Source organism: Capricornis sumatraensis, chromosome 23 (genome assembly GCF_032405125.1).
Source record: "Capricornis sumatraensis isolate serow.1 chromosome 23, serow.2, whole genome shotgun sequence".
In the NCBI taxonomy this organism is placed as follows: Eukaryota; Metazoa; Chordata; class Mammalia; order Artiodactyla; family Bovidae; genus Capricornis; species Capricornis sumatraensis.
In genome coordinates, this window is record NC_091091.1 from 42,558,338 (window position 1) to 42,577,362 (window position 19,025).

Consider the following 19,025-nt stretch of genomic DNA (forward strand, 5'->3'; position numbering starts at 1 on the left):
CGGTTGCCTAACTGCAGAAAGATTCCTTACTACTGGGCTTCAGATTGTTGCCAGTCTTGTGGTTAGTTTCTTCTATTTATCACTATAATCATTTTGAATAAAGTCTCTTTACCTGAGTCTGGATTTTTTTTTTTTTTAGTTTGTGAGTCCTGGTGTTACAGGGTTGGAAACCCAGGCATCGCTGAGAGTAGTTGAAACCCCTCCTGAAGGTCTTCATGCCCAGAGGGTGCTCATTGGTCTGAGGTCTATCTCAGGACAAGAGTGCTGTCTATTTATGATTTTCCTCGCCTGCACAAGGAAACCCTCTACAGACATAGCAATGAGACGCTGGCCCGGCTCTCTGCCAAGTTTCAAGCAATGAGCTTGAGGATAAAGGATCTTTGGTGAGGATATGCTGAATGTCTTCTGATTCCCACCATCCAACTATCAATTATACTTGCATCATAGTCCCTTTTAAAGGTCTGCAGAGAGTCACATATAAAGTTCACATTGTTTGCGGGCTCATCAAATCGGGTGATGTTGCATTTTATCAGACCAGGAGTTAGCACGGTCAGAAACACAGTGGCCTCTGGATGGCACAGCCCCTTATAAGCCTAGAACTGCTTCCGTGTCCTTTTCTTCTGTCCAGAGAGGAGGGGGAGTGTGGGGGTGTTTTCATGAACTTGTGGGGAGAACCATCAACTCCTTCAGGCACAATAATCCATAAGTGTGGACCATCCTGTTGAGGTCAACCCAGAAGGTCACGCTGGAATCTCCCTTCCTCAAGTGAGTTCTCTGAAGGTGATTTTTCTCTGTTGATATTGTAGCTTTTCAGATCTTTTCCAGTTTACCCCCCACCATCCAGCATAGGCATCTAACCACAATCCGGTTCCATTTTTCACTTCCTGTTGAAAACCAGTCCATAGAGTTAGCCGCCTTAGCAGAGTTTTATCAAACCCTTCTTCACCTGACTTTCCCTTCCTTCTAATGTCTTCTTCCCTCTGGTCCCTCTCAGGGCTGAGCCATCACACACTGAGCTTTGGACACTGCACACCTTGGAGCAACTCTGAGCCTTTGCTCACATTGTCCCCTCGGCCAGGAGTCCCTCCTTCCAACCTTCCAGATGCATCTGCCTGCTGCTTGGGGTCCTCCATGAAGCACATCCTGGTTCAGCTGAAGGGCTGACTCTACCATTGCATCCTTGTGCCTCTCTCACTTGCCTCATATAACTCTATGAGAGTTTAGTATACAGCTGCTGTTAGTCACTCAGTCACATTCGACTCTTGGCGATCCCACGAATGGAGCCTGGGTCGCCTCCATTGCAGGCAGATTCTTTACCATCTGAGCCACCAGGAAAGTCAAGTATACAGTACCAGTTGCTCATTTATTCAGTGGGTATCACTGCGGCACTCGAACTTTAGGGTCCTACTAGTAATTCTTAAATGAATGAATGAGCGATAAGGTCAGAGTTGTGTTTTCAATGTTCCAATGAGGCTCTGCATTTCTCTCCAGGCAGTCTTCAGTGTTAACATGGGAGTCGCGTTTTCCTCGACTGTAGGCTAAGCCAAACACAGACCAGAAAAGATGCTGAGACAGAAGATGTCATCTGTGTGAGGAAGGGTCTCTGTCCTTCCAGACTTGACGTGAGGTCTGGACCTACACTAAGTTACTCTTGTGTGCCCAAGGATGAAACACCTTGCATATGGCTGCAAAATGGGGCTTAGATTCTATTTAAACATTGCTTCTGTAAACTTGAAATAGCGTGGTCAAGAATCAAGACTGGGGTGCAAACTCAAGGAGTTGGGGTTGACAACACACACATTTCCCAGGGCTTATATAATTTCTCGAGGGTTCAGATGGCTCTGAAAATTTCCCTGCATTGGCCCTTTGCCATTTTCAGAGATTTCAGGCTCTTCCTGTCCTTATGTCTGGGAAGGCTCTGTTTGGTCAAGGGTGAAACCTGTACAGAAGGTCCTGGTTCTTTCTGGACATGTCCCCTGCCTCCTGCTGGATCCCTTAGAGCCTCCAGCCTGTCTCCTGTGAGCAGGGCACGTGCCTGTGGCTGAGGATGAAGGAAGGGATCAGGAGTTAAGAGCAGAGAGGGCTTTGAAGGCTAGAGAGAGAAGCAGAAGGACCTCCTCAAGGTGCTCCACAAGAATATGGACACAACTTGTGCCTCTGATCCTGCTCTTGGACCCAAGCTTGGCTGCTGGGGCCGGCAGCCCCACCCCCAACCCCATCCACCAGAGGAGGGGTGGTCAGAAGCCAAGGAGTGGCGTCTACACATTCAGGTCAGAAGGAAAGCTCTGCTTCTGAGGACAGAACAATGAAAGGTTTTATTTTCTGCGGAAGCATTCATCCATCTCTGCGAGGCACTCGTCAATTGCTTCCTGAGCTTTCCTTCTCCTGGGCAGCACTGTTTGATCTCAGTTGGTGTATTATGTTGCTTTTCCCTAGCATCTACTTAGAGGAAAGAATTCCTGGGTAAACAGCTCATCATGAAGCCCCTTGATGATTCAAGGGTGTGGGGATGGCAGGCAGGTGACAAATGGAATGCTAGTGACTGGCTAGGGCATGGCTGTCTGGAGCAGAGCCCCACAGAGACTCTCCAGGCATTCGCGCACAGCCCAGAGTCCTAACACCTCCAGGGTGACCATGGGGTTGTCATAGACCTGAGGGAGACTGACTGACAGTCCTGGGCAATGTTGCTGTAATGACCTCCAGCTGTCACAGGAGAGGCTGTGGCTTTCAAACATGTGGACAGAAAGCCTTCGGCCACACTGATGTGGGCAATGGCCTGGCATCTGGGTGTTCCCAAAATGACATGGGTCAGAAAGATCATGATGACATTGACAGTGACTCCTCAGTGGAATCACGAGAAACATCAGCCCAGAGTCTATTTCTCAGAGTTGCTTCAGCTTTGATTCCAGCTGGACGCATCTGTGCTTTAGATCTAACCTTCCTTGTCTCTCACAGAGATGCCCAGCCCCAGACCACACACTGGCCAGGTGAGAACCCAGCACCCCATCTCAGAATGTCCCTTCTCTCCCTGCCCATCCCCCCATAATATAAACCAGTCCATGTGGCCCTTCTGGACATGTGGCTTATTCTACCACTGGTGATATCCGTGCTCAGTAGGGGCTTCTTTTTAAGGACTCACAAGGCCTTGCAGAGTTTACACTTGCTTTCTGTGTGTGTGTGTGTGTGTGTGCTCAGTTGCTTCAGAAGTGTCTGACTTAGTGTGATCCATGGACTGTCTCTGCACTGGCAGGTGGATTCTTTCCCACTGTACCACCTGGGAAGCGAAAAAGAACGTGGAAGTGAAAGTCGCTCAGTCCTGTCTGGCTCTTTTGCAACCCCTTGGACTAGACAGTCCATGGAATTCTCCAGGCCAGAATACTGGAGCGGGTAGCCTTTCCTTTCTCCAGGGGATCTTCCCAACCCAGGGATCGAACCCAGGTCTCCCTCATTGCAGGCAGATTCTTAAGCAGCTGAGCCGCCAGGGAACCTCGAAAAAATATTAATATAAATAACTGAATCACTCTGCTGTACACCTGAAATATTGTTAATCAACCCCATTCCAATATAAAATAAAAACTTTTAAAAATGAAAAGTTTTTTTAAAGCAAAAAAAAAAAAAGAGAGAGAGAGAGAAGCCACCTGGGGCAGAGCTGCAGGAATAAGAAGGACCAGGAGGCTGGGTTACCATGGAGATAAATAACATTTTAATAATGATGGGAAGCAACTTTGCACATGTACCCTTTCCAGGCATTCTCTTCTTCCAGACGGGTGGCCTGTGCTGCATAACTGGGGTAGATCCCCCGAGACAGAAAATCCTGATTCATTAGCATGAGGTCGCCAGGAAATTCTGACACGTGCAAAAGACTTCTGTTTGTTAAGCCAGTGATGGACCTCTCCACTTTCTTTGTGGGGAGGAATGGCTTTAGATCATTTGGATGGTACGTTATGCTATTTTTGGGTTCTCCTGACTTGAAAATGACGTTCATTTTTATTTCCTGTCTTTTGGAGGTTTTGCTCTCCGCCTCTCCTCTCCCCTTTCGATGGGCATCATTGCCATCATCGGTGTTGCCGTCATCCTGGCCTTCCCCAGCCCTGGCCCTTGCCATGGGGCCCAGGCCCCCTGCAGGCAGAAACGACGAGTCCCTAAACCTTTCGACATAGGGTAGGAGCTGCTTGCTCCGCAGGGCTCTCGCCAGCTGCATACGCTCTATGTGCTTGCTGACATTCAGCCTCTCCCGCCGGGGCATCCTGAACTCCTCCGGGGACACGATCACCTTGGCCGTCCACATTTTCCCCAGGGGCCCACAGGTGGCACAAGGAGGGGTGTGTTGCCTTCTATAGTCCACCGCCCGTTTGTAGTCTGAAGACAATGTCTGTAGTTCCTTGAGCATTTCCCGTTCTTCCTCTTGCTTGTAAGTCAGAAACCTCCGGGCTGCCACGGTGTGAACGCCACCTAGACGCTGACAAGTGGGAAAAGGTGTGTGAGTCGATCGGTCGTGTCTGACTCTTTGCGAGCCCATGGACTGAGCCTGTTAGGCTCTGCTCCAGGCAAGATTATTGGAGTAGGTTGCCATCCCCTTCTCCAGGGCCAATGGGCAGGGGGCTGGGGGATGAGTGGGGAGAGGGGTGGTTAAAATCTCAAGGGGACTGATGTGTTCATTTGTTTGTTGGTTAGTTTTTTTATAATCCATGTGTGGGTGAATTTCTACAGTATTTCTATTTCTCAATCTGATTTATTTCACTTAGTATAGGTTTCCCTGGTGGCTCAGAGGATAAAGCATCTGCCTGCAATGCGGGAGACCCAGGTTTGATCTCTGGGTCAGGAAGATCCCCTGGAGAAGGAAATGGCAACCCACCCCAGTATTCTTGCCTGCAGAATCCCATGGACAGAGGAGCCCACTGGGTTGCAAAGAGTCAGACATGACCGAGCGACTTCACTTCACTCACCATCAAGGATTAGTAAAGGGGAGAAAACAAGAGTAGTGGTTACCAGAGAAGGAAGAGTGGGGAGGGGAAGGGAAAAAAGAGTAAAGGAGATGAGCTGCAAGGTTATGGAGAAAACTAAATTTTGGTGGGGAGCACATGTAGCACTTAGAGAAATATGAAACTCAACGTTGTACACATGACGCTGATGTAATTGCTGAGTCCTGCTGCAGGCCACAGGTGTGAGGCCTTGCACCAAGGCCACAGAAGCAGAGCCCAGAACCAAAGCTAACTGGGCCCCTTTGTAACCTTACCAAAGCCAACCGGGCCCCTTTGTAACCTTACCAAAGCCAACCGGGCCCCTTTGTAACCTTACCAAAGCCAACCGGGCCCCTTTGTAACCTTACCAAAGCCAACCGGGCCCCTTTGTAACCTTACCAAAGCCAACCGGGCCCCTTTGTAACCTTACCAAAAGTCCCCTTGATCATCACTAACAAGCTTCCTGATTCCAAGTTAGGCAAAGATGCCCACTCCAGGAAACACCCTGTCATGCCCCAATCACCTAACGCCAAACTTCCAGCAGGAACTGTCTTTCTCTTGAGGCTATACAAATCAGCTATTAACTCACAAAAGCGGTCAACTCTCCCTGGCTTGTCAGGAGTTGTCAGCCTGTTGCACTCGAAGTGCCCACTTTATCTCTGCTCTTTTTTTTTTAATAAACACACTCCTTTCTGCAGTTTGTGCCTGGAAATTCTTTTCCCACCTGCTCTCAGACTGCCTCAACAATAATGTTCTAAATCAATCTTACCTCAACAACAAAAAAATAAAAATATAGCATTTATGATGGAAAATTTTTTTAAAGTTCTCAATTTGACAGGAACAAAGGACACCCGTGGCTCCCTTGCCCTCTATCCGTGAGGGTGCCCGAGACCCTGTATAGTGAGAATGAGGATAGATCGTTGGGAACAGATGAGCCTGGGTTCAAATCTGACTTTCCGTCTCACCTACTATGAATCTGAGAGAATTGTATTGCTCTTACAGGCCCCTGTGAGGTCTCCATAAGATAACATATATGAAAGCAACTAGTGCAAGATAAGCGCTCGAGAAAAGGCTGCTTCCGTGATTTGTTATCACTTGTAGTTACAGTCCTGCTTGGGACTTTGTAATAAGAGAGTATTTTGCTTTTGCTAGGCAAATATGGAAGCCACTAGTTAACTCAGCCAACCCTCCTCCACTGCTTGGGAGACTCACACCTGTGTTGCTGGTGGTTTTTGAAACTCTGACTCTCCTAGCCTAACTGCCTGGATTCCATGGGACCTCCCTGCGTATAAATTTCACAGCACTTACTAGGATCTCTTTCTCCAAGGGGGAGTATTTCCCGAGGGCAATGCGTGGGTCCAACTTGTAGAATTTGGTCCATATCCTGGAAGGCAGAGAGGTGTATTAGAACTTGGGAATGGTCTTCCTAGTTTTGCCGTTTGGAGTGGGAAATCTCACAAATGCCACGTTGATCAGGATAAGGCCTCTGTGATCACGGTGTCTACAGCCACAGGGTGGGCTCTTCCATTTGGCCTCAAATCTGACATGGGTGGGAGGGAATGGACCAGAAGCACAGGTTGCACTCACCCCAGTGGTGAAGCAGGGCATAGATCCCCTTGGGACTCTCTATTCAGGAAGGAATCGCTTATATTAAATACTCGCATCGGTATTCCATTCTTATTTAACTTTCCCTCTGTAGTCATCCTTTCTTGGACCCTTGAATCTCTAGCCCTCTGTTTCCCAATCTTCGGACAGCCATTCTCCCATTCTCTGATCATACTCTGGCTCCAGGCTAGGTGGGAGGTGTCAGTGCCTGGACTTTCTTTCTAAGACAGCTTTAATGTGAACCCAGAGGACAGTCACAAACATCTTGCATCATAACTGGCTTATGTGGCAGCTATTGTGAGGTCTGAGTTTAGGCATCAAATGATCCCTTGGGGTGAAATGGACACACACCACCATGGTCTTGGTATGTTGGAGTCCAGGGGAATAGAGTGGGCAGAGAAGTGTAGCTGGGAGATGATCTGACCACATCAATGCCACTTATAAGCCAATAAAGACTGCTCAGTTCTTCCTGGATGGACACTCATCACCTGAAGTCTCTCCCTGGTACTGGCCTGCCTCTCCAATCTTAGTTCCTCATGCTCCATTCATGAACTCTATTCACGGTTCTTGGAATCAGCTTCTAGACATGCTCCCCTCATGTCTCAAATACCCCTCTCTGCCTTAACAACTTGCTTATCTTTTGGGTAAGCCAGGCTTGGCTTACCTGGAAATATCTCTGAGAAATACTGTTAGTGCAAAAATCAAGGCACAAAAGTATATAAATTGTAGACAACCTTTTTGTATTGGAAAGGAAAAAATGAGCATGTACACTTGCATTTGGAAAAAGAAGCACTAGAATAATACATGCAAAAAGTCATAAATGGTTATCAGACGTGGGTACCTGGCAGATATGGATAAGGTGGCAATGAGTCTTTTCATTGTGTACATTATTGTTTTGTGCAGTATTGTTTAGAACCATGTGAGCCTATTACCTTTTGAAAAAAATGAGTTTAAAAAGTAACGAAGCAGCTCATGGAAGACGATGTCTCTGACAAGTCCTGGTCCTGAAGCTTTCCTTTGCTTCTACCAAAAAACACCCGTAAGTGGGGATATGTCCAGGCCTCATGCTCATAACAGCCATCTAAAACACACCAATGCTCCTCTCCCATACCGGGGCAATTTCAGTTCCCCTAGAACAGCCGTGAACCTGGAAATCAGCAGCCAGTGCCGCGGAGCGGTATAGACAGTGCCTCTTGCCCTGTGTGCATTGACTCACACATTTGTCCTACACAGAGCTGTTTGCACAACCCACACAACACCTGGCATGTAGGGTGCACTCCACAAATATTTGTGGAACAACCAATGAATGGTGCATGATAGAATATTAAGGACTGGGGCTTTCCTGGTGGTCCAGAGGCCAAGACCGCACTCCCAGGGCAGGTGGGCTGGCCTGGCTTCAATCCCTCGTCAGAGAACTAGATCCCACACTCTTCAGCTAAGAATTTGCATGCCTCAACTAAAGATCCTGCTGGCCACAGTGAAGACTGAAGATTGTGCCACATCTAAGACTTGACACAGCCAAAAAATATATATTAAAAAAAAAGATTATTATGGATCTTGGTTCAGATGGTAAAAATATCCGCCTGCAGTGCAGGAGGCCTGGGTTCAACCTCTGGGTTGAGAAGATCCCCTAGAGGAGGGCATGGCAACCCACTCCAGTATTCTTACCTGGAGAATCCCTATGAGAAGAAGAGCCTGGTGGGCTACAGTCCAGAGGGTTGCAAAGGGTCGGACACGACTGAGCGACTAAGCATGGCACACATCAAAAAAATCAAGTCTTAGTCAAATTTCCAATAATACGCTCAGGATGTAATGTGATATTTTTTAAAAGACCATACAAAACTTATATAGGGTATGATCTCGGTGTGTCAATACAACAGTATTCAAGAAGAAAAAGGACTAGAAGGAAAAACAGAGATATGAATAGTGGACTGTGGGCTAGTGGGAGATGTTCTAGGACTAGCCATGGACCCGCAGCCTGGTCCCATCCAGGTATTGAGATGGAGTAACTATGGCCTTGGCTCAGCAGGTTCAGGTAGAAAAAGGTGGCACAGCTGCTCCAGACATCAGAGAGACAGTGATATAACACACCAATGCCTTGCTGGCCAGAAGTGATGTCACCACGACTATGGTGGGTTTGGGGTGGGAATTGGAAAAAGAGAGAAATTTATTTTAAGAAATTAGCTTACATGATTGTAGAGGCTGGAAGGTCCAAAATCTGCCGGCGTGGTCCAGCAGGCTGAAGACTCTGGGAGAGCCCATGTAGAGGTTCAAGACCACTGGGAGAATTGCCTCTTGTTCAAGGGACATAAGTCTTCAGTCTATTCACGCCTTCAGCTGATTGGATCAGGCCCACCCACATTATGGAGCACCAGGCAATCTGCTTTACTCAAAGTTTACTGATTTAAATACCAGTCTCATCCAAAAACACCCTCACATAAATATCCAGAATAATGGATCAGACCAAAGCATGACTGGGCATACATGTGTGCTAAGTTGCTTCGGTCATGTCTGAATCTTTGCAACCCTATGGACTGTAGGCTCCTCTGTCCATGGGATTTTTCAGGCAAGAATACTGGAGTGGGTAGCCAGGCCCTCCTCCAGGGGATCTTTCTGACCCAGGGATCTAACCATGGTCTCCTGCATTGGCTGGCAGGCAGATTCTTTACCACTAGCGCCACCTGGGAAGCCCTGGCTGGCACTAGGACCCAGCCGAGTCAACACATGAGAAAGTAACCCTCAAATCTACTTCTAAGTATTAGGTTTTAAAGATTTGCTTAATTTTTGAATAGCTTTTTAATATCAGAGTTTTCATTTTTGTACATGGTTTTGCCCATTTTTGGACTTCGTATTAACAGATTCATGCAGTATGAATTCTTTCACACCTGCATTTCCCCTCAACGTATTTTCCAGACTCTGCTGTTGTTATGCTTGTAGTTCAATCATTTTCATTGTCATTTAGCATGATCGTCTTATTTATTAAACAGTCTTCTGTTGCTTACATTTGGATTTTTTAATCTGGGGAGCATGATTATACAGGTTTCCTTGCAGTTACTGTGTTGGATGTGTACCTAAGAGTGAAATTGGTAAGCTACCGTCTATGGGGCCACACAGAGTCGGACACGACTGAAGCGATTTAGCCCCAGCAGCAGCAGCAGGATACGTATATCGTCAGTTTCCTAGAGAATTCTCAGCTCTGTTCAAAAATGTCTTTATAATTCACCATCCCACCAATAGTGTATGAGAATTCCTTCTTGCTAACACTAGTGGGTAGGTTGTGATATGTCATTGTGGGTTTAATTTACACTTTTCTGATTACAAATGAAGTCAAATACTTTTTCTATTGCCCATAAGAGATTACCCTTAGTGAAATGTCTATTCAGGACTTTAGTCCATTTTTTTTCTAGTAATTGCTTTTCTTATTGATATGTACAACTTCTTTACATATTCTTTGTATAAGCCCATTGCCAGTAAAATATATTACAAATATCTGCTCCTACTGTTGACTAGCCTCATCCCTTTCTTAAAAATGCCTTTTGGGGGTGCAAAGAGTTGGGAGATTGGGGCTGACATATATACACTATTTATACTATGTGTAAAATAGATAACTAATGAGAATCTAGTGTATAGCACAGGGAAGTCTACTCAAAGCTCGATGGCAACCTGAATGGGAAGGAAATCCAAAAAAGAGTGGATACATGTACATGTATAACTGACTCACTTCTCTGTACAGCAGAAACTAACACAACATTGTAAAGCAACTATACTCCACTAAAAATTAATTTTAAAAATATATACACTATGATATATAAGACAGATGACCAACAAGGACCTACTATAGCGCACAGGAAATAATAGCACATAAGGAAAAGAATCTGAAAAAGAATGGATATATGTATATAGATAACTGAACCATTTTGCTGTACATCTGAAACTAATTCAGCATTCTAAACCAACTCTAATATAAAATTAAGTTTAAAAAGATGTCCTTTATTCCAGCTGCACTCCAATTTATGAGCCTTTTCCTGAATGGTTATTGCTTTTCATGACTTGTTTAAGAAAGCATTTCCTGTTGTAGGTAGGAATATTGCATATATATTTATGATTTCTCATATCATTCTCTAAAAATTTCTTTTCTTTTGAACTTCTTAACTTTCTATCTCTTTTTCTTTAAGTATATTTTCCAACTTAATATTATAATGACTATCGAGGAGTGCTCGTACGTGTGTGTGTTTGCATGTGTGTGTACACAGGTCATACACAAAAAGTCCAGGATTCTCTTCCTCCGCTAGCCACACCTGTCCTGCAGTCACCTCCTGGGCTCTGGCACCCTCTGGTGGATTTTGCCACTCAGTGAAAGCTGGCTCTGCAAAGACCCACCGGACATCCCTGCTCTCCAGGGCTGAGTCCCTACAGACATGGCCCCTTTGGTTTATAAGAATGATGCTCTTTTCTAACATTGTGCTATATTCAGAATTTATATGAGAGGCTGTGTGCTTTAGAATCATAGTTCCCTTTACAAAGCCATTGGCTCTAGGCAGACCAGTTCAGTTCAGTCGCTCAGCCATGTCCCACTCTTTGCGATCCCATGAATCGCAGCACGCCAGGCCTCCCAGTCCATCACTAACTCCCGGAGTTCACTCAAACTCATGTCCATCGAGTCAGTGATGCCATCCAGCCATTTCATCCTCTGTCATCCCCTTCTCCTCCTGCCCCCAACCCCTCCCAGCATCAGGATTGTTTCCAATGAGTCAATTCTTCACATGAGGTGGCCAAAGTATTGGAGTTTCAGCTTCAGCATCAATCCTTCCAATGAACACCCAGGACTGATCTCCTTTAGGATGGACTGGTTGGATCTCCTTGCAGTCCAAGGGACTCTCAAGAGTCTTCTCCAACATCACAGTTCAAAAGCATCAATTCTTCATTGTTCAGCTTTCTTTACAGTCCAACTCTCACATCCATACATGACCACAGGAAAAACCATAGCCTTGACTAGACGGACCTTTGTTGGCAAAGTAATGTCTCTGCTTTTGAATATGCTATCTAGGTTGCTCATAACTTTCCTTCCAAGGAGTAAGCGTCTTTTAATTTCATGGCTGCAATCACCATCTTCATTGATTTGGGAGCCCCCAAAAATAAAGTATGTCATTGTTTCCACTGTTCCCCCTTCTATTTCCCATGAAGTGATGGGACCAGATGCCATGATCTTCATTTTCTGAATGTTGAGCGTTAAGCCAACATTTTCGCTCTCCTCTTGCACTTTCATCAAGAGGCTTTTTAGTTCCTCTTAACTTTCTGCCATAAAGGTGGTGTCATCTGTATATCTGAGGTTATTGATCTATCTCCCAGCAATCTTGATTCTAGCTTGTGCTTCTTCCAGCCCAGCGTTTCTCATGATGTTCTCTGCATAGAAGTTAAATAAGCAGGGTGACAATATACAGCCTTGATGTACTCCTTTTCTTATTTGGAACCAGTCTGTTGTTCTATGTACAGTTCTGACTGTTGCTTCCTGACCTGCATATAGATTTCTCAAGAAGCAGGTCAGGTGGTCTAGTATTCCCATTTTTTTCAGAATTTTCCAGTTTATTGTGATCCACACAGTCAAAGGCTTTGGCATAGTCAATAAAGCAGAAATAGACTTTTTTTTTCTGGAACTCTCTCGCTTTTTCCATGATCCAGCAGATGTTGGCAATTTGATCTCTGGTTCCTCTGCCTTTTCTAAAACCAGCTTGAACATCTGGAAGTTCATGGTTCACGTATTGCTGAAACCTGGCTTGGAGAATTTTGAGCATTACTTTACTAGTGTATGAGATAAGTGCAATTGTGAGATAGTTTGAGCATTCTTTGGCATTGCCTTTCTTAGGGATTGGAATGAAAACTGAGCTTTTCCCGTCCTGTGGCCACTGATGAGTTTTCCAAATTTGTTGTCATATTGAGTGCAGCACTTTCACAGCATCATCTTTCAGGATTTGAAATAGCTTAACTGGAATTCCATCACCTCCACTAGCTTTGTTCACAGTGATGCTTTCTAAGGCCCACTTGACTTCACATTCCAGGATGTCTGGCTCTAGGTGAGTGATCACACCATCATGATCATCTGGGTCATGAAGCTCTTTTTTATACAGTTCTTCTTAGTATTCTTGCCACCTCTTCTTAATATCTTCTGCTTCTGTTAGGTCCATACCATTTCTGTTCTTTATGGAGCCCATCTTTGCATGAAATATTCCCTTGATATCTCTGATTTTCTTGAAGAGATCTCTAGTTTTTCCCGTTCTGTTGTTTTCCTCTATTTCTTTGCATTGATCACTGAGGAAGGCTTTCTTATCTCTCCTTGCTATTCTTTGGAACTCTGCATTCAGATGCTTATATCTTTCCTTTTCTCCTTTGCTTTTCACTTCTCTTCTTTTCACAGCTATTTGTAAGGCCTCCTCAGACAGCCATTTTGCTTTTTTGCATTTTTTTTCTTGGGGATGGTCTTGATCCCTGTCACCTGTACAATGTCATGAACCTCTGTCCATACAGGCACTCTGTCTATCAGATCTAGTCCCCTAAATCTATTCCTCACTTCCACTGTATAATCATAAAGGATTTGATTTAGGTCATACCTGAGTGGTCTAGTGGTTTTCCCCACTTTCTTCAATTTAAGTCTGAATTTGGCAATAAGGAGTTCATGATCTGAGCCACAGTCAGCTCCTGGTCTTGTTTTTGCTGACTGTATAGAGCTTCTCCATTTTTGGCTGCAAAGAATATAATCAATCTGATTTTGGTGTTGACCATCTGGTGATGTCCATGTGTAGAGTCTTCTCTTGTGTTGTTGGAAGAAGGTGTTTGCTATGACCAATGCATTCTCTTGGCAAAACTTTAGTAGCCTTCGTCCTGCTTCATTCCATACTACAAGGCCAAATTTGCCTATTACTCCAGGTATCTCTTGACTTCCTACTTTTGCATTCCAGTCCCCTATAATGAAAAGGACATCTTTTTTGGGTGTTACTTCTAAAGGGTCTTGTAGGTCTTCATAGAACCATTCAACTTCAGCTTCTTCAGTGTTACTGGTTGGGGCGTAGACTTGGATTACTGTGATACTGAATGGTTTGCCTTGGAAATGAACAGAGATCATTCTGTCATTTTTGAGATTGCATCCAAGTACTGCATTTGGGACTCTTGTTGACCATGATGGCCACTCCATTTCTTCTGAGGGACTCCTGCCCACAGTAGTAGATATAGTGGTCATCTGAGTTAAATTCACCCGTTCCAGTCCATTTTAGTTCGCTGATTCTTAAAATGTCGATGTTCACTCTTGCCATCTCCTGTTTGACCACTTCCAATTTGCCTTGATTCATGGACCTGACATTCCAGGTTCCTATGCAATATTGCTCTTTACAGCGTCGGATCTTGCTTCTCTCACCAGTCACATCCACAACTGGGTATTGTTTTTGCTTTGGCTCCATCCCTTCGTTCTTTCTGGAGTTATTTCTCCACTGATCTCCAATAGCATATTGGGCACCTACCGACCTGGGGAGTTCCCCTTTCAGTATCCTATCATTTTGCCTTTTCATACTGTTCATGGCATTCTCAAGGCAAGAATACTGAAGTGGTTTGCCATTCCCTTCTCCAGTGGACCACATTTTGTCAGACCTCTCCACCATGACCCGTCCATCTTGGGTGGCCCCACATGGCATGGCTTAATTTCACTGAGTTAGACAAGGCTGTGGTCCGTGTGATTAGATTGACTAGTTTCCTGTGATTATGGTTTCAGTGTGTCTGCCATCTGATGCACTCTCACAACACCTACCCCCTTACTTGGGTTTCTCTTACCTTGGACGTGGGGTATCTCTTCACAGGTGCTCCAGCCTCCTAGAAAGGTCTTCTAGGCCAGTGATTCTCCAAAATTTATGTGTATATAAACCCCCTGGCAAGTGTTACTCGCTCAGTGTGTCTAACACTGTGGACTGTAGCTCACCGGGCTCCTCTGTCCATGGGATTCTCCAGGCAAGAATCCTGGAGCGGGTTGCCATGTCCTTCTCCAGTGGATCTTCCCAACCCAGGGATCGAACCCAGGTCTCCCGCATTGCAGGCAGATTCTTTACCATTTGAGCTACCTGGGAAGCCCATATGAACCTCCTAAAGATCTTATTAAAATGAAGTCACTGACACATCAGTTCAGTTCAGTTCAGTCACTCAGTCATGTCCGACTCTTTGTGACCCCATGAATCGCAGCACACCAGGCCTCCCTGTCCATCACCAACTCCCGGAGTTCACTCAAACTCAAGTCCATCTGGTCAGTGATGCCATCCAGCCATCTCATCCTCTGTCGTCCCCTTCTCCTCCTGCCCTCAATCCCTCCCAGCATCAGAGTCTTTTCCAATGAGTCAACTCTTCGCATGAGGTGGCCAAAGTCCTGGAGTTTCAGGTTTAGCATCATTCCTTCCAAGGAAATCCCAGGCACTGACACATAGAAGACACTTAATAAATATCTGTGGAATGAGAACAAAAAGCTTAGCTAAGATAGCACTGTAAAGTGAAGCAGGGAGCTCTGGGCCATAGAGTGACATGATGTCCTTCTGTGGGCTGGGGTGTAAAGGGAGGGGCCACAGGTTGAGTGAAAACACCCCTCAGCTCCTGACAGTATGCATCTCCAGGGCTCGTTTCTGGTTGCCTGCTTAAATCACTTAGGTGAGGCCACATCATTGTGTATAGGAGGTGGAGGCATCTTCCTGAAAGCATCAGGGGTGAGCCCAGTCCTCTGGCAAGAAAAACGGGTACATGGAAGAAGGGCTTTAGACTAAAAGAATTACTGCCACTCTCCAGCTCTTACTCTCCTGCATCTAGATCTTTGAAAGGTGGCCCTGGTGGTAAGGGAAAGATGGCCTCTACCGCAGGGAGCCAGCTCGGAGCAAAGTCAGGAGCCAGACTGGGAGCCCCATCATGGCGGCCCGAGATAAGCTGAACCTCGTGGTTCCACGTGCTTTCCTGATTGTGTCTGCTTCCCTGAAGGGCGAGCCAGAGCTCCGATTGCTCCAGTCTGGTCTCGGTCTAGGGTTACACTGAGGCTGCGGGGAAGGGTGGTGGGGCAGGAGTGTGGACTGTGCCTTGGAGGCCAGGACCCTGGGGTCAGCAGTGGTTAGTGAGACTCCTCTCAAGGGGAAGCGGAGATCCAGGGAAGAGCGCTTGGGGGCAGTCCTTGAGATCCACACTCTCCATCCTGGCCAGTCCCTTCCCTGCCCATCTTGGGGAAATCTGGGCTGGATCTGATCTGTCTGTAGGTGAAGTGACACGTGCCCTAAGGACCCATCAGGAGGGCAGGAGGGGTGGGCACTCCACACAGGGAAAGAGCAAAGCCCGAGAGAGCCTATGAGTTCATGGAACTGTTGGCAGAAAAGGGTGTGTGGGGACAGGACAAGGGGCCAGGAAAGGATGCAGGCAGAGACTAGAAGAGCCTGTCAGGGGGTGCAGACAAGCTGGCACTTCCTGAAGAGTGAGACTAGCATTGCAGCTTCCTTCGAAGGAGGCGGCATGCTTAACAGCTTAGTTCTTTAAAAACAACTTTATCAGGATAAACTTTTGTTTTTGTTTAGTAGCTGTTATGTCCAACTCTTTTGCAATGCTATGGATGGTAGCCCGCCAGATTCCTCTGTCTATGGCATTCTCCAGGCGAGAATACTGGAGTGGGTTGCCAGTCCCTTCTCCAGGGGATCTTGCAGACCCAGGGACTGAACCTGTGTCTCCTGCTGAGCAGGCAGATTCTTTACCAGTGAGCCATCAGTGGGAAGCCCCAGAGTAAACTTTATCCACCACAAAATCTGCCTGTTTTAGACATGTCATTCACTGATTTTTAATAAGTTTACTGAATTGTATGATTGCCTTCACAATTCAGTTTTGGAATGTCTCCCCCAAAAGATCTCTCCTGCCCGTTTACAGTTAATCCCCTGGAAGCCAGTAGTCTGCTGGTCTACGTTCTGTCTCTACAAATTTGCATTCAAGTGCTTTCTTTTTGAAGTGATCCCTTTCCAGTATTCTGGCCTGGAGAATTCCATGGACTGTATAGTCTGTGGGGTCGCAGAGTCAGACATGACTGAGCGACTTTCAGTTCACTTGACTTCACTTTCTGGCTTTCAGCTGCAGAGTGCGTTGGGTGTTTTGTTGCCCCTCCGTCAACACTGGAGGCACTGCTAAATCCTGGCTCATGAAACCGGAAGTACCAGCCTGGGATAATGTCTGAGCTCACTCTGAGAGCCAGGCTGGGGATGGTCCTACCTTACCCTAACTCCAGCTTAGCAGTTCCGAGACTCCATCGGATTACAGGGGAGGGTGTGAACTGTGGTTTCCCTTATCTTTAAATAACAACTTCCTCTGTTAGCCTGGCATGAAGATGGCGCCAGACAAACCAGACGTTGATTCTACTGGTCCCACTGCAACCAGACAAGGCAGGAGGCGGGGGGATGGGCAGCCTTCCTGTATTTAGAATGCTCCTTCTTGCCTGTCACTCCTTGTGAAATCTGGACATAGATAAAATAGGAGAAAAGACCCTCCTTGCTGGGCCACACCAAGTCCAGTCCGTAGGCTGTGATGTTCCTTTCTCCCCCATGAAGGTGGGGAATGGGAAGAGGATGGGGAAGGGCATGACTAAGCAGGGTCCAGGCTCCATTTCTGTCTTGCGTCCCAGCCCCGCTGACATCTGATTCAACTCTGTCCCCCATCTGGGTTGCTACATACCCCACCTGAGAGGTAAACAGCCAAAAAGAGGATGCCAGAGGAAAGGAGCTGGCCATGTCTGGAAGGTACGTCCCAGCTGGCTCACCAGATGCAAGGCTCACAGTGTGCTCATCTGACCTGGGGAGACTTAGAGAAAAAGCGAGAGAGAGGAGTCACTCAAGACCATGTGGTCTAATGGCAGATCTGAGTCCCCAGGGCAATGAGAATAGGTTTTAAAAAGAGAGAGACGAATAACTCTTAAGTGCAAATGAGAAAAACAGATCATTTTCATCCTCTAACTAAGGCACTGTGCACCCCAGCAGTGGAAACCCAGGGCTGCTGATATGACCAAAGCCCTTAAGTCAGTTCAAGGCTCTGCTTATACCAAGAGTGCCCCATACAGATGAGCCAAGAAGGAAAAGAGCCCCGTCTTCTTCATCATTTTGAGAGGGAAACTATAGCTTCTGGTGAAGGGATTTGTCCCAGGTTCAGGTCTCAGCTCTGCCCCTCCCGTTCTGTGGGTGCTTGACCTATAACGGGAAAAGGATCTGAAAAAGAGGGGGTATAACAATCTATGGATGTGTAACTGATTTACTTTGCTGTGCAACAGAGAGTAACACAACATTGTAAATCAACTATACTCCTATAAAAAAATTTTTTTTCTAAGTGAGATGTGGCTAAGATGCAGCAGGGAAGGAATGATGGGGCAACTGGGAATCAACTTACAAGGGAGCTCAGCCCAGTGCTCTGTGCTGACCTAGAGGGGTGGGATGATGGGGGCGGGAGAGGAGCTCAAGAGAGAGGGGATATATGTCTAAACATGGCCGATTCACATTGCCATACAGCAGAAACGAACACTAGATTATGAAGCAATTATAATCCAGTTTAAAAAAAATTTTTTTTAATTTTGAGAAGGCAGCCATGTTATGCCCAAGTCATGAAATCTCCCAATGACCACCAGGGAGCCAATATCCGATGCAAAAGCAAGAGAGTTTTTATTACCAAGCTCGAGCTGGGGCTCCCACCGTTACCGATGCAGCAGCTAAAGAGAGGAGCCCCAAACGCTGGGTTACATTGCTTATATAGGGTATCCTCACGGGAAAAATTCGAAAAACAGGAGTTTCCGGGTTGGGAGACGTCTAATTGGTTACATTGCTTATATAGGGTATCCTCACAGGAAAAATTCGAAAAACAGGAGTTTCCGGGTTGGGAGACGTCTAATTGGTTACCTTCTGTGGAAAGGTTAGGTGTTGGATTCTGATTGGCTTTCTTATTTCCACAGTAAATCATTTCTTCCAAGGTAAATCACAAATGCAACTCATTACTTCCAAGGTAAATCACAAATGTAACTCATTACTTCCAAGGTAAATCACAAAGGTAAATCATTACTTCCAAGGTAAATCACAAATTCTTGAACTTAAAGTCAGGAGGTTTAACCTAAGGGCTGATTGGCTCATGCACAGTGGGGCAAATTTAGGCAATATCCAAAGTCTAAGTCTGTTTGCCCGGAACCTTTACAAAATGGAGTTCTTTTACAAGATGGAATAGCTTAGGCTCTTCAGCCATGGCCCCAAAAAGAGAGCAGCTCTCCCCACACAGAGAGAAGTTACAAATACGAATGATTTTGCGTTTTGGGGTCTTGACTTCCAGGAAGTCCCATTTGTGAATCTGGAAAAGAAGACAACAGGAAAGGACTCACAGAAGTTGTCTCTACTGTCAACATAGTAAACAGGGCTCTCAGCGCTGATGCGCCGGGGTCTCTGGGCG

The 19,025-nt window shown here is 46.1% G+C and overlaps 1 protein-coding gene across 1 annotated transcript; it reads right to left on the reverse strand.

Annotated features, from left to right (window-relative positions):
* Nucleotides 1–3,703: 3,703 nt before the first annotated feature.
* Nucleotides 3,704–6,739, reverse strand: C23H10orf120 (chromosome 23 C10orf120 homolog). Its single transcript, XM_068961511.1, has 3 exons — nucleotides 6,549–6,739; nucleotides 6,270–6,345; nucleotides 3,704–4,459 (listed from the first exon to the last, which is right to left on the reverse strand). Exons 1-3 carry the CDS (start codon nucleotides 6,737–6,739, stop codon nucleotides 3,704–3,706), a joined length of 1,023 nt encoding a protein of 340 aa, XP_068817612.1.
* Between the last annotated feature and the right edge of the window lie 12,286 nt (nucleotides 6,740–19,025).